Below are 14,681 nucleotides of genomic sequence, written 5' to 3'. Positions count from 1 at the left end.
CTGCCCTGTGTTCCTGGTTAGACTTGGATGTGAATGAAACTAAACCCAGAAAGAGTAGGAGTTTTTTTTTCTTTTTTGAACAAAAAAAGCTGCTTGCACTTGCAAAACCCACTTCTGGGTTTATATGGTACACCCTGTATCAAGTGTGTTAATTACCAGTTTTCACTTCTGAATTCTCTCTGTCCTTAAAACAAATTGAGCTGTGGTGTGTAAATTAATCAAGAAGAGGGATGTGACAACACATTAGAAACAGTGGAGATGGGAAGGGTCACCTTGAACTTAAGGGATAGCACACAACTGCCTGCACAGTGGGTGCAGCTGGAATGGCTGTTGGGTTCTCTGCTTGTGTTTTAACAATGTACCAGTATCCCAATATTGAACAAGTTCACTTTGAGCTGGAATAACTGATCCGTGAAGATTTAATTATTCTGATTTTATATGGGATACTGGTGCCAAGATAAGTCTTAAATTGGGAAGTTCTCAGTTCTACCATGTCTCTGCTGTAAATCAGACAGTAACTCTGAGCCAAGGAGGAATAGGCTGGAAAATATCTTGAAGGCACTGAAACCCCAAACCTTAAATTATCACTTGGCCTGATCAAGCAGCTTCCTGTGGTTCCATGTGTCCCTACAGCATCCAGGTCCTTGCTCTGAGGAGCTGCATCCTCTCCCAGAGTGAGAGAGCTGAACCTGACACCTTCCAGTGGCAGGGCTGGAGAGAGTTAAGTGGGACTAATTTGGGGGAAACCATTATTTCCATAAATTCTCGTGCTTTAGTACATTTGATGTACCTCCTGTTCATTCCCTGGATTCAGCAAGAACTGGATACTTTTCCTGGGCAACAAACATCTGTGATTCCATCTGAAATTGCTGGAGAGCCTCTTTGCCTTTGTGCTGTGATACCCTGTTGTCTGTGGCAAGAGCAAAGCAAAGAATCAATTTGATGTACAGAGCTGCAGGTTCCTTGAAGTAAATAAGAGAGGAGACCTTTTGTAAGGTTGATTCCAGTAAAATCATCAGTGTGAATCAGGGCAGGACTGGGTGACAGAAGTTTAGGAACTCTCAGCACCTCTGGTTTTGCTCTCTAAAGAGCTGAGATTCCTGCAGGGGGATTCCTGGCAGTTCTGTAACTGTAGTCAGAGCTGTTTAATAATTAACACTCCCTGCCCTCAGCTCAGTGTGAGAAGAGAGGTTATACCTGTGTTGTGAGTGAAGAAAATCAAGACAAGAAACAGTTTTTCTGGTACTAAATCCATATATGATACTGCCTTTTTTCCGTCAAAGCTCCCACACCAATACTTGCCTGCTGATTACACAGCAAGGATTCATGTGAGGCACTGGTAGTCTCTGCCTTTTCCAAAGCCATGGATTAGACTTTTCAGTGCAGTAGTAGTTTCATCCTGCCAGTGACATGACAAATTTATTAGGATGGACTATTTCCTGGGGCTGCAGCCTTATTTTCTCCTTCAACATCCATAGGAAGTGAGTGCCCTGGAGTGTGAAATTCAGCTGCTGAAGAATCTCCAGCACGAGCGTATTGTCCAATATTACGGCTGCTTACGGGATCGGGCAGAGAAGACCTTGACCATCTTCATGGAGTACATGCCAGGGGTAAGAGCTGGCCCAAGCAGCACAGTCATGGATCACAAAGGGAGATCTGTGGGTTTGGTAGTTGGTTTATTAGTTGCTGTGATCCCCCTGACTATGTCATCCACCTTAGACCCTCTTAGGGCTGCCCCTTCTCATCCTGGGTTACAAAGCTACCACTTTAATTTTATTTATGTCCAAGTAACCTCTTTGGGTTTTTTCCTTCAGTGTCTTGTACTTGAAATACATTCTCTTTATTAGTCACTGAAACCAGTTCTTTTGTTCAGTCTAAATTTGTCCTACCAAAGTACTTTAGAGGACTTGGACCAGCTTGTAAATCATAACAACTGAATTACAGTCATGATCCAGCAAATGAGGCTAAAACTGACCCTGCAAAAAGGGAGAGTTTTGACCTGGATCAGTCTGCTGAACTATTTTATTGCTTGTCTTCACAACCAGTTGTACCAGCAGGGAGGAAGCAGACAGAACCTCCTTAAGCTATTTTTGCCATGAAGCCTGTCCTTGCCGTTCTTCAAAAGGGCTCCTTAGGGCAAGATGCTCAGAGAGCCTCATGGGAAGGCTTTAGAAGAGGCCAGAATTCATTACTGGGCTGGTTGGGTGTATAACACAGTCATGGCTCGTGGGAATCGAGTGGAGACTGCAGGATCTGTGGTCTGTCATTTCTTTGCCAACGTTTTGTGTTTGCTGTTGGTGCAGGGGTCAGTGAAGGACCAGCTGAAGGCGTACGGAGCCCTCACGGAAAACGTCACCCGGAAATACACTCGGCAGATCCTCGAGGGAGTCTCGTACCTTCACAGCAACATGATTGTGCACAGGGACATAAAGGGTGAGATCAGCTGCTGGTTTAGATGTACCACGTGCCAAAGAAACTCTGTAAAGAGACCAGGTGTTAAGAACTCGGTATCCTGGCTGGGGCTTCTGAACGTTGCTTTGCTCAGTTATCCCGTTTTGGTCTTATGTCCACGTGCAGGACTTAGGGAAGGTCGTGTTCTTGGCTGGGTAAGGGAAGTTGGGGTGTTCTCTCTACAGGACATGAAGGAAGTTGGTTATAGTAAGGAAGTCTGGAAGCCTCTAGTTCTTAGGAACACTCCTCATCTTCCTCTCACACTCTGGCAAGGCCAAGCTGAGTTGACACCTGACTTTCACTGATTATTTTCACTGTGGATTCCCCTCTGATTTCCTCCCAGCTTGGCCACAGTGCTGTTTCTCAGGTGGCTGACATTCCAGTTGCCGTAAGGGCTCCATGCCTGCTCCTGGCAGTCCTGCTGACCTCAGGCCCTTGTGGCTCTCCTGCCTCCTCTGTGTGAGAAACCTCCAGTCTTCCACAGAGAGCCTCTGATTAGTTCTTAATCTTCCTCTTCCCAGTATAACCCCATAGAGCCAGCCAGTCTCCTTAGAAATTACTGTCAGCAGATGTGGCAGACACCACACAGACTTTTCTGTGCCCTAGAGGGACCAAGAGGGTTGGTGGCTGCAGGAAAACTACCCCTTGTTCCTGCCTATAAATCTTCATTGCATCCCCTCTAAGCTGGCAAAGAGAAACGAGCTACTGATCCTTGAATAACACCTTATGGGCTGCTCACTTGGGGCTCTTTGCCAAATTATCTCCTACCTGGTGGGTTATTCACTGGTTTGCACCCACCTGAGCCAGCCTGTTAACCTTTCCTTCAGGGATGAATGGACAGACTTGGCATTCTGGACTCAGCTCTTCCTGTGGGCAAGTGAAGTGATAAAACTCTCCCAGCACAAGTGCTGGTTTGAGAGCAGGGGGATTTTGTGTAGGCACACACCAGATAATGCCAACATGGGGTTCTTGATCTCAGAGTACCTTTGGAGGAAGAATTGGTTTTGGTGTCTAAGCCTCAGTTTGTGTCCACATACAAACTAAGCTCTAAAGTTTTCTTTTTTTCCCTGGTGCTTCATGCTCAGGACCTCTGACCAAGTAAAGTGAAGATTGACTTGTTTATTGTAGGAGTTCAAAGTGGTTTAATTGGCTACATCTGTTACCCAGCTGACCAGAAAGCAATGCTTGCAGTCACCAAAGCAGCATCCCAATAAAATCCTTCTCTCCACAGCTCTGTTCTCTCAGCCTGTGGCCTGGGGGCCCTGCAAGGCTGGCTGAGCTGTTTACAGGCACTGTAACAATGCTGGTGCTGACTCAGCTTTCATTTCCCTCCCCCCTTCACTTCCTTGTGTTTTTCCCTGAAGTTTTTCCCATTTACAACCATTAGCAATTGGCTTGTCTACAGCCTGAATCAAAGCAATGGTGTTTAGCAGGTCACCTGAGGCTTAATGGGGAAGGAGCCATACCGTGAGCACGGGGGTTTGGGGTTGGACATCGGCTCCGGAGCCGCGGATCCAGCGGCTGGACCGCGTGGAAACAGCTGTCCTCGGGTTTTGTTTTTGTGCAGGAGCCAATATTCTCCGTGACTCTGCTGGGAACGTGAAGCTCGGGGACTTTGGGGCCAGCAAACGGCTGCAGACAATCTGTATGTCTGGGACAGGCATCCGCTCCGTCACGGGCACTCCGTACTGGATGAGCCCCGAGGTGATCAGCGGGGAAGGCTACGGGAGGAAAGCGGACGTTTGGTGAGCCTTTAACTTTCTGCCCATAGCTCGCTCGATCTGGAGCCAGACAAGATACATCCTGCCATCCATAAATCCAAACTCACGTGTTGTCTGGATGAGAAGTCGAAGGCAAAGTGAAGTCGTTGGGTTGAACTCAAGGCATGACCTGCTGCAGGCTGTGCTTTGCAGTGTCAGCGCCCAGCTACTCGTTTAGTGTTTTAGGAACAGTTTTAGTTTTTCAGGAGCAGTTTCCACTCATTCCTCCCTTGAACTGGTAGCTGGTTTTTTGCTCTCTGACTGGTGCAACGTTGTCATCCTTCTTATGCTCTTGGGTGGGATTCTTGGGGTGTCTTGTGCAGGGCCAGGAGTTGGGTTAATGATCCTTGTGGGTCTCTTCCAGTGTAGGATATTCTGTGATATCCCTTAGAAGAGCAGCTGAAGGTTGTTTAGGGAGAGCCCATTCATTTAGTTATAAAATGAGTTATGCTTAAAAAGTACTGGAAATGAATAGAATTTGAGCTTAAAAGAAAAGATGCCCAAACCTGGAATAACACAAAAGATCCAGATCAGATCAGAGATGACCTGCATGAATGGAAACTGTGGCTATGCTGTTATTGGCACAGCCAAGAACAGCCTCTATCAAAAGACCAAAATGGTCCTGTGCCAAAACGTTGAGTTTGGAGGCCTTAAAAAGGTGAGATTATAAAACTAAACTGAACAACAGCAACAAAAGGTCTGTTTGTGCCTCCACAGTAAAGAAAGGCCTGTTCCCTGAACAAGCAGGGAGTGGAAATGCAGCTGAAATGTCTCATGTGGAAAGAGTTAAGCTCTGCAGACTCCCCCAGTTGGGATGCTTGGGGAGAGATTGGAGCACGTGCCCTTCCCCCTGGGCTGATGCAGTTGTGGATTTCCTCTTGCTGCTGACATTGGTCCATTCCCATCAAAGAGTCGCTGCCGTTGGCCGGGCTCCAGTTCCTACAATCCCAACCATTATTTAGGGGGGTCAGAATTTTCCAGAGCAGTTGGTCCCAGGGTGGATGTGTACGGCCGAGGGGCTCAGAAACGTAACAGATCCATCCACCTGGCTCTGAGCCACTGCTGCAGGCCCCTCTCCAATTTTCTTTTTCCTAAATAGCAGAATATGTGAGCTATTTGTTATTGCTGGAGTGACTTGACATGAAAAACATTCCTGCTGTTTGCTGAATATCTTAAAGAAACCGGATCTGCTTAAATGGTATAAATCAGTCTAAACAATAACACATCCCTGCTTGCTTTTGAGCAAACCCCCAGCACTTCAGCACACATGGTTTGCATTTTCTGTACTCTCCTCTAGTAAGTCTGAAATGGCTGGAAAACTGTAAAATTTTCACGTTGGATTTTAGATCTTGTCAAGAAATCAGTTCTTGCATATTCACTGAATTTAATTCCTTTCCTTCCTTGTCTTGGCAGTTGATGCAAGTCTGCCTCTGAAAATGTCTTTTCCTTGGTTTTCACCTCAAAAGAGGGTTTAGTTTAAAGGTAGGGGAGGCAGTTTTGCCTTCTTAATGGAAAGATGTGATAAAAACACAGGACTGGATACTAAAAGTTCACTGACTGCTTTTGCTTAATCTATGGCCTGGAGGAAGCAATTAATCCTTTTGGAATAAAACCCAATCACTGCAGTGCTGCAGAACCATCTTCCCTGGGAAGGTATTGGTGTCACGTTTGCCTCAGAAAGGTGGCTCAGCCATGTCCCCAGAATCATGTTCTTGCCTTGAAGAACCCTGCAGAGCCCCATTAACTTTACAAGGAATTTTTCCTTAAGGTAATGATGCGTCTGTCCCACTGGGATTTAACTTACTGCCTTCCCAGTTTGGAGCTGTTACGACTTTAATTATTTTTTGACTGATGCTTGGTTTCTTGTGGAGGTGTTATTAGGTTGGTTTTTTCCCCACGTGGGCATTCCAAGGTTGTGACTGAGAAGGGATTTTGCTGAAATGGCTTTGTGGGGTCAGTGAGCTGTGATTCACTGGACCTTGGTTAAAAAGTCTGTTTTCTACCTTGCAACTCAGCAAGTCAAGCACCTGAGCAACCTGATCTAGTGGAGGGTGTCCCTGCCCATGGCAAGGGCTTGGAACAAGGTGATCTCAAAGGTCCCTTCCAACCCAAGGCATCCTGTGACTGTAAGTGCCTTTGAGTTACAACAGTAGCAGCAGCACCTGAAGAACTGAGGTCGGATGGTGCCTTCAGGGACACCTCACGTGTACGTCCTGTCCCCTGTTAACACAAATGTTTCCTGAGAGGAGACTTTGAGCGAAGGGGAGCAGGACAGATGGCACTTCCCAGAGCTACAGTGGGACCAGCCCCCCTGGCTCAGCACTTCCCTGCTCTCCTGGCAGCAGGGAAAGCAGCAGTGCTGGCAGCTCTGGCTCTGAGCTGGAGCACACGTGGGGTTTGCTGAGCACAAACCCATTTTAGAGCCGTTCCCAGAGCTGCACCTTGCTGTTGGCTGCTTGGAAGCTCTCCCTGAACACTGTGCTTTCTTGAGTCCATCCTCACTTGTGTTTTTCCTGCCTGCTTTCCCAGGAGCCTGGGCTGCACCGTGGTGGAAATGCTGACAGAGAAGCCCCCCTGGGCAGAGTACGAAGCCATGGCCGCGATCTTCAAAATTGCCACCCAGCCAACCAACCCCCAGCTCCCCTCCCACATATCAGAACATTGCCGGGACTTCCTAAAGCAGATCTTTGTGGAAGCCAGGCACAGACCCTCTGCTGAAGAGCTGCTCAGACACCAGTTTGCACAGCTCCAGTACTGAATTACCTCCCTTGCTCGCAGCTCCTGCTGGGCTTTCCGTGCCCCGTCTGGTCTCGTTGCAACTGCCCGTTGTGGTGCTGCATCTTCAAAATGCCAACTCAGCTGGCCTAGTCCTTTGGGGAAGTTATGCCAAGGAACTTGGGGTCTGCTCTCGTGCCTGATTCCTTAGTTTGCTGGACTGATGTTCATCCTGCCAAACGGCTGGATTTTTGCCCCGAGATACCTGGATGTGCCCTTGCAGCTGGCTGCATGTTTTCTGCAGGCCCGGGAACGGGAATCCAACAAGTTGGATCCACTGGTTGAACGTGAAGAAATCTGAAGCCAGGTGGGAACTGGGAGAGCTCCACTCTTCAGAACAGAAACATGCAACAGCCTCCAGACCAGCTCTGTCTGTGTGGGTGCCTGGTTTCCAGCCAGGGGCTCCGGAGGCATCTCCAGTCCCTGAATCCAGCCCAAAGCCATGTGTCATGGAGCATGCGCTCGCTATAGTATGATATATTTTTCTTCTTAAGTATTCAGCATCTGAAGGTGTTCAGAAAATATTGATTCAAAAGTATGTGAATAGTGTTATTTTATAATGAGCCCATGGATTTTGGGGTGGGGGTGAGGGAGGTCTTTCTAGCCAAATGTCAGGATAATCAGAAGAGTTTCAGCAGAATGCAGTCGCTCCAGGGCCTGAGGGAAGGACTCTCCCACTGACGTTGGAAAATCTAGAGCTTGACTTCCAAGGTTTGATCTGCCCCAGCATTAAGGCAGTGTCACTTTGTGTCCTCATAGCCAACAAATCCGTGCTCCTGCTTCCCTCTCTGGGGCTGCTGGGTCCAAACAAAACCCCTCTGGGAGGGAGTTCTGCAGAACAACTTCCTGCTGCATTTTTGGCTGGTAACATTTTGCCATCCTTTAAACCAAAGATAGTCCATCTGGTGCCCAGGAATTTCCTTCAGCATTTCTTTGAGCACCTGGCTAATGGAAAATCGAGTTTTTCATGGGTAAATTATCTGGACACTTGTTTTCCTTGGGCACAGGAAGTTGGAATCAATCTCAACCCTTCAGTGTGGTTTGTTTTATAGGTATGCAAGTGGTTATTTAAGACTTCCATAAAATGCCCAATTTAAATAAGCTTTTTAGGAGTTAAGTCAAACAAGGAACCAGAGAGAACATTCAAAATGGTAGCAAATATCTAAAATTACCTGGAGATCCCCACACAGGTGCCAGCAAAACATATCCAAGTGATTTTGCTTTTGAAAGGTACCACAGGTCTGAGAACTTGAGTTCCTGGTGGCCTCAGACCCTCTGTGTTGGTTTAGGCACTAATAATCTGTGTTTCACTCGTAAAAGACCATCAGTTTTTAAGTGCTGAGGATTCATGGAGTAATTATAAGTTATCTCTGAGAAATGAAACTAAGAAAAGCAAATGTTAATTAGCTAAAATGTTACTCTATAAGGCAACACTAAAGGTGTTCTGCTCTTGTATTGGAAACCCTATTAAGGCTCCACACACCTCCACTCTTCTCCCCCATAAAAACTTGAAAATTGCTTCATAATGCAGTAAAATTAAATTTTTAAGTGAATGCTAATGGCAGGATAAGGCAACTTTTAATGAAACCAAGCTCCTTGAACACATGATAAATATTGTGTTAAATTTAAAAAAAAGGAAAAAAAGAACTCTAAAAACCCCCAACCAACCAAAAGTCCTGAAAGGATTTAACAATCTGAGGTGTTTTTGCTGTGCCAAACCCAGAGCGATGTACGACCAGTGAGAGCTGGTTTCGCCCCGCACTGCGACGAGGATGCACTGTTCTGCTTGCAGGCACTCAGGAGATGCCTTTCCTGAAAGCCCTGGGTCCATAACTTATTTACTTCTAGTGAGAGCACTTCTATTGATCTTTTCCCAGCCTGGAACCTGACTCCAGGTTGCCGAGGCCCTTGGCCTGAGTCCTGGCCTGCACTTCACTGTTGCACTGAGGGGAAGCGAGGGCGTGACGCTACTGCTCGGGTTGGGGAGCCTTTCACAGCACTTTGCTGGGGAATGTGAGGTCACCCCTGGAGTCTGGGTGACAGGATTAGGGGGATCAGCACTCCTGAGGGGCCCAGCATCACTCTCAGGCCTTGCAGCCAGCACCTAAATATACCAAAGATTGGGATCTTTACTCACCACCCTTCACCCTGCAGCCATGGGGAGCACGGTGACGGCTGCGGGGGTTTCTCTCTCTCCTTGGCTTGTCCTCACCAAATTGAGACCTTCTCCCGTGATTTTTCCTTGTTATCCCACACGCTGCGTTCTGGGAGAGAACAGGGCATGAGGAAATGGTGTCACTTTTAACGTTTCAAAGCAACTCAATCCTCAGGACCCGTTGTGGCTTTTACCTCATCCGCGTCACGGGAGGCTGTTCCAGAGCAGAGCAAAGAGCCCCAGGGACTGATGGGCTCAATCCTGGCCCTTCCCTATGCTGAGATGTGCCTACTCTGTGTATCCACCTGTATTCCAGCCTGTAGTCATGGAATTAAATAGCTGTACAGTGACAGAGAACATGGGGTGCCAGCTTGGACTTGTGTGTTGCAGCCCCCGGCCCAGCGCCGCCCGTTCGGCACAGGAACAAGCCAAAGCATTACCTGTCTGTTTGGAGATGCACTTTTATGAATGTAGTTTATATCGCTCTTTTTTAGCTCTTTTTACATCATGTAAACAGTGATGCCTCATACTTTTTTTTTTTTATTTATATCGTAAAAGATCATATTTGATGATTTTTATATATATCGACTGTTAACGGGGGGGAGGGGGCGGGAGGAGGAGGGGAAATAAATTTGACGCCTTTACGAATTTAAAAAGGAAAAAAAAGCAGCTGGTTTTGCAGAGAATTTGCTGATGGTTTATAACGAGTAGAGCCAAGCCCAAAATGCTTCTTTGTTTCCTCACAGCCCTCTGGAAAAGGAAGATCTGGATTCCTGAGTCCACTGCTCCGGTGAATAACTTGGGGCTGATATTGATCCCGTGGGCTCTTAACAGCCCTGGCAGCAAAAGAGTTTCAAGTGGACATGAATGTAATTATGCCTCAAAATTGAATTACATCTGGCCTCTTTATGCCGGCAGAATTGGGAAAAACTGGGAATAAACTCATTCAGGGGAGGGTGGAGGAGGAGTGCCAGGCTGACAATAAGCTATTTTGTCCAGTCCAAATGTCACGTGGAGTTTCCTGCTGTTCCTTCCAGGGAGGGAATATTGAGTATTAGGATCCTTGATGGAATATTGAGAATATAGGGAATATTGAGTATTGGGATCCTTGATGGAAGGTGCTGCAGAAATGGGGGATATTCTCTTTGACAAAGAATTTGTCAGAGTCCCAGTATCCTGAAACGGTTGAAACTGGGCAGAAAAATGTCTGAGATTCCCATCAGAGAGGAACTTGGGGGATTTGGTTGTCCCTGAGTTTGTTAGGAAACAAACTGGAGGCATTTTGGGCTTGGTGTGACGATTCTGTGCATTCCAGGTTATTTGCTTGCTCTCCAGAAGATCTGAGCTTTGCCCATTCTAGTGGCAGTAGGTTGCAGCAATTTGGATTTACTTTATTTCTGGAGTAATATTCCAAAGGACTTGATGCTCCAAACAGCTCCTGCTGCCATTAATTACCAACACAAATTGCCCAGGAGGGAAACTGGTACCTGCTCAGGTGACACATGTTATTTCCAAGTGCCCAGAGCTGGGATAACTTGCCCCATAAAAACCAACATTCCTGTTGTAAACGTAGGTTTGGGTGGGCAAAGGGGAGCTGAGTGAGGTCCCAGGGACTGGGGCTCACCTGGAGCTGGATGGAGAGGGTTGATCTGCCACCTTGGCACCTGCCCTTGGAGCTGGGAGTCAGTCAGGCTTTAATTTTCAGGGAAAAAAAAAAAGATATGTCCTCTGTGTTTTAATGGTGTTTGGGCTTCAGGTGTTTAAACCCAGCCTTGTTTAGGAGCAGATCTCACTGGGCAGCTCTGAACTGCCCAGCTGGCAAAGGCAGCTGTGCCAGGGGCAGTTCAGAGGTGAAGGAGAGGATTTTATCCTCGCCACAAACGGTGCAGAGCAGGGAGAAATGGCTTTAACCTGGATTGTGCAGAAGACCTTGACCCAGTAGTCTCTATATTCCGACCGGGGGCTTGCAGTGCAAAGCCAGGCCAATGTATCGTTTTATTTACAATAAAATTATCATTTATATGAAAGCCTGTGGTGGTGGTGGTGGTTGCAATCCAGCACCTCTTAATTCTGTGGAAGTGGTGCCTCAAGATAAGTCAATAAAGCCATCAACTGTTTCTCCTTCCCACCAAGGACCTTAAATGAAGGAGGAAGTTTTTCCGTTCTGGAGTTTCTCCCTTGGGACAGATGGAGAAGTGTCCTGTTTGTGGTGTTGCCTCTTGGGTCAGGTGAGTGTGTGTCCTCCCCAGGGCTGTCCCTGAGGAATCTGGATGGTCTTGCATTGACTGTACCAGTGGTTTGGGACAGGAGAAGCTTTGCTGTCCCTGAGTAGGGCAAGAGAATGGGGAACCACGTCTCCAAATATTTTCAGGCTCTGTTTTTTTCCAGCTCGCTATCTTAGGGAAGGACAGAAATAGTGCTGCTATAAAGGCTCATTTTTCCTGTTTAAGCAGCTCTTCCCCTTCAGTGTCACCATCACTTGAGCAGTGTTTGAGTGTCACCAGGGTCCCTTGAGGAACTGACCTCCCCAGTCCTGACCACAGCCTGTGTCTAATCCTTTTCCCAGGCCAGAGTTGTTGTCAATTAAATACTGAAATGTTTGTCCCTGTAAAATGTGAACAAATCAGGATTAAGGGGTTGACCAGCTGATGCAATAGAAACCCTGCACATGAGCCAAGCACGTGTGTGGGGCTTGGGGCTGTGCCAGGACAGATGAGAACCATCAAGTGGAGTCATCCCAGAAGAAAAATGTCTCATGGAACCAGAATAAACCACCTCCCGCTGCCTCCTGACACCCTCCTTGTGTGTCAGAACCCACCAATCCTGCCTTTGCTGAAGGAGGGACTTGGGAATTCTTCATTACCTTCCCTTGAGCAGGTTCTTCCCAAGGCTGATGCCTTCCTTCTCTCTTCCACTTGGGGTGTTCACTGGTGATATTTGCTTTGTGAACATGGGATTCACATCTCAGCCTTGTCTGATGATCTGTTTTCTCCTGGACTCCCATCCTGCTCACTCCTCTCAAAAGTAAGTAGCTCCACAGTAATTCTGCTTTCCATGGATACAGAGTGTGCATTCCTGACTGGAATCTTTCCCATAGAACCACAGAATCTCCTGAGCTGGACGGGACCCACTGGGATCATCAAGGCCCTGCACAGGACACCCCAAGAATCCCAGCTGTCATGTGGTGGTTGAGCAGGGACTGGGAGAAAAAAATACCTGGAGCCTCAAAGGTAGAAATGATCAGCCCCAAAACACTGACTAAAGCACAAAAGAAACGCAGCAAAACCCCTCAATTGCCTTTTTATTTCTTGTAATTTGTGTTACATGCCTTGTGTTGCCCAAGGGAAGGACTTTAGGTGAGTTTCCTCTCTAAATCCACTTCTGAGGCAAATGAAATTTAAACTCTCTGCAGAGGTTGCCTGTGCTGCACTGCTGGGGCTCTCTGTGTTGGGATAGGAAAGTCTAAACCAGGAACAATGACTTCTGGATTTAATAATATTGGCGGGGTGGGGGTGTGTTGCAATATATTATATCCAGGAAATGCTGGCACGATCCTCTCTCATGTCACTGGTTCTGCTGCTGATCCCTGCCTGGTGCTCTGGGTCTCATCCAGAGCTGGACATCTGGATGATATGGATGTATATGGATTTATATGGATTCTTACTGATTTCCCCCCCCCCCCAAACAGCTTTTATTACATGAACCTGTTGGCTGGAATTCTTGTGCTCTGGAAAATGTCCTTCCCTGAGCTCGGAGGCAGGTGTGGGGTGGAAGCCTCGTGCTCACGTGGAAGCACAAAAGAAGGTTGTGGTGTGTGGGATACAAACAAAGGTAATTTGTTGCTCATCAGACGTTGATTTCTTAGGTGGCAAGCCCAGATCTGAGGGGAAGTGCAGGGATCAGAGATCTCAGGGAAAGGTTCTTCCCCCAGAGGCTGGTTGGGCACTGACCAGGCTCCCCAGGGCACCAAGGCTACCAGAGCTCCAGGAGGGTTTGGACAACGCTCTGAGGGACAGGGTGGGATTGTTGGGGTGTCTGTGCAGGGCCAGGGGTTGGACTGGATGGTTCTTGGGGGTCCCTTCCAGCTCAGGATATTCCTTGATTCCATTGCTCTGACCCATCTTTGTCCCAGGCTGGCGTTGGTGCTGCTGCTCAGCCTCACCCAGGCAGTGCAGGATGCTCCACACCACCCAACACTCCTGGGCCTTCTGGCAACCTGGACATTCCAAATGAAAAGCTGTCCTGATGATGGGCAGCTGTATAAGCTGAGAACTCGTGGTCCTTCTTCTCTTCATGGGTGTTTAGGTTGTTAAATCTTACCCCAGCTATGGAGTCTGAACATCCCAAATCCTGGGAACTCCCTCCCTGCAGATTGAACTGCTGGTCAAGGGAGACTGAAAGGAGAAAACATGGACCTTGTGCTTGGAGATTTCAAGGGAGAATGTGCAGTGAGACATCACTGTGTCTGCTCAGAAACAGTTTCTGTGAGTGTTATCCAGAGGTTTGCTGGGGGGGGATTTGGAAAGGAGGGTTCTGCTCTCATCATAAAATCAGCTGGATTTTAGCTAAACTTTAGAGACAAAGGAACAATGTTCTGGGCTTTTTTTTTTTGCTTTTTTTTTGCCTTTTTTTTTTATTTGTCTTGCCAAAACCTCACAGTTGGAGACGGTTTAAGCTGGAGTTTCCGTAGTGCTGCTTCTGATCCCTCCAAGGAAATCTGCGCAGTCATTTGGGCAATTGCACCTCTGGAATGTGTCAGAGATAAGAGAAGCTTGAGGTGCTTAAAGCATCTCCCCAAGTGTGTTACCACTGGGGTTTCCCTGTGGGCATGTCCCTCGGGAAGCAGGAGCTGCCATCAGCTCATTCCCTGGGATGGGGCTGTATCCAGCGTCTCTGTCCCTGTGGGAATCTGATGCTCATCAGAGTCATTTCCCTGCCCTGGGCTGTGATGTTGGCCAGGTTGCTGCAGCCTGTTTTGGTGACTGTATCACCTGGGTGTTGATTCCTGCTCCCAAAATCAGCCCGTGATCCCACAGCAGCTGGAGACCTCACACCTCCTGCTCCTGCTCCTCCCTGAGTGTGCGAGGGGCAGGTGGAGAATGGCCTTTAGACAAAATACCGAATTTCACTTGGGGGGGGAGGGATGGAGAGAAAGGGAACGTTATTATTGTTCTGTCTGGATGTTCTACCTCACTGAAGTCAGCCGGCGTGGTTGGAAATGCTGCTGGTCCTGCTGAGCAGCGGAGGGGCAGCGGCCTGTGGGATGAGGGAATGGGGAAGGGGCAGCGGCCTGTGGGGTGAGGGAATGGGGAAGGGGCAGCGGCCTGTGGGGTGAGGGAATGGGGAAGTGAGGCCGGAGAGAGGCAGGAAGCGGAACAGAGGGCTCTGCTTTCATTTTCTGAGCCGGCTTAGGAAGGAAGGGGCCGAGGAAGGGGCCACAACCCAGCGGCATCACGAGACTCGCTCTGCTCCGGGACCATGAGCACGGCGGGGCTGCTCGGAGGGGGCTTCTTTTGGGGTGTAAACCTGCCCCCTGCGTG

The 14,681-nt window shown here is 48.0% G+C and overlaps 1 protein-coding gene across 3 annotated transcripts in view; it reads left to right on the top strand.

Annotated features, from left to right (window-relative positions):
• Window positions 1–11,168, top strand: part of MAP3K3 (mitogen-activated protein kinase kinase kinase 3) — a 41,044-nt gene extending 29,876 nt beyond the window's left edge. For 2 of the 3 annotated variants that reach the window (XM_027747248.2, XM_027747240.2), the window contains exons 14-17: window positions 1,479–1,610; window positions 2,304–2,433; window positions 4,019–4,196; window positions 6,741–7,524. In XM_027747248.2, coding sequence (XP_027603049.1) covers window positions 1,479–1,610; window positions 2,304–2,433; window positions 4,019–4,196; window positions 6,741–6,969 — 669 coding nt within the window. In that variant the 3' untranslated portion in view covers window positions 6,970–7,524. Of the gene's footprint in view, window positions 1–1,478; window positions 1,611–2,303; window positions 2,434–4,018; window positions 4,197–6,740; window positions 7,525–9,887 lie in introns of those variants that run through there. The other variant, XM_039380355.1, reaches the window with a different exon arrangement.
• The last annotated feature ends 3,513 nt before the right edge of the window (window positions 11,169–14,681 follow it).

Source organism: Pipra filicauda, unplaced genomic scaffold (genome assembly GCF_003945595.2).
Source record: "Pipra filicauda isolate LSUMZ 115617 unplaced genomic scaffold, ASM394559v2 scaffold193_size2426894_pilon, whole genome shotgun sequence".
Lineage (NCBI taxonomy): Eukaryota > Metazoa > Chordata > Aves > Passeriformes > Pipridae > Pipra > Pipra filicauda.
This window is presented reverse-complemented; position numbering and strand designations above follow the sequence as displayed.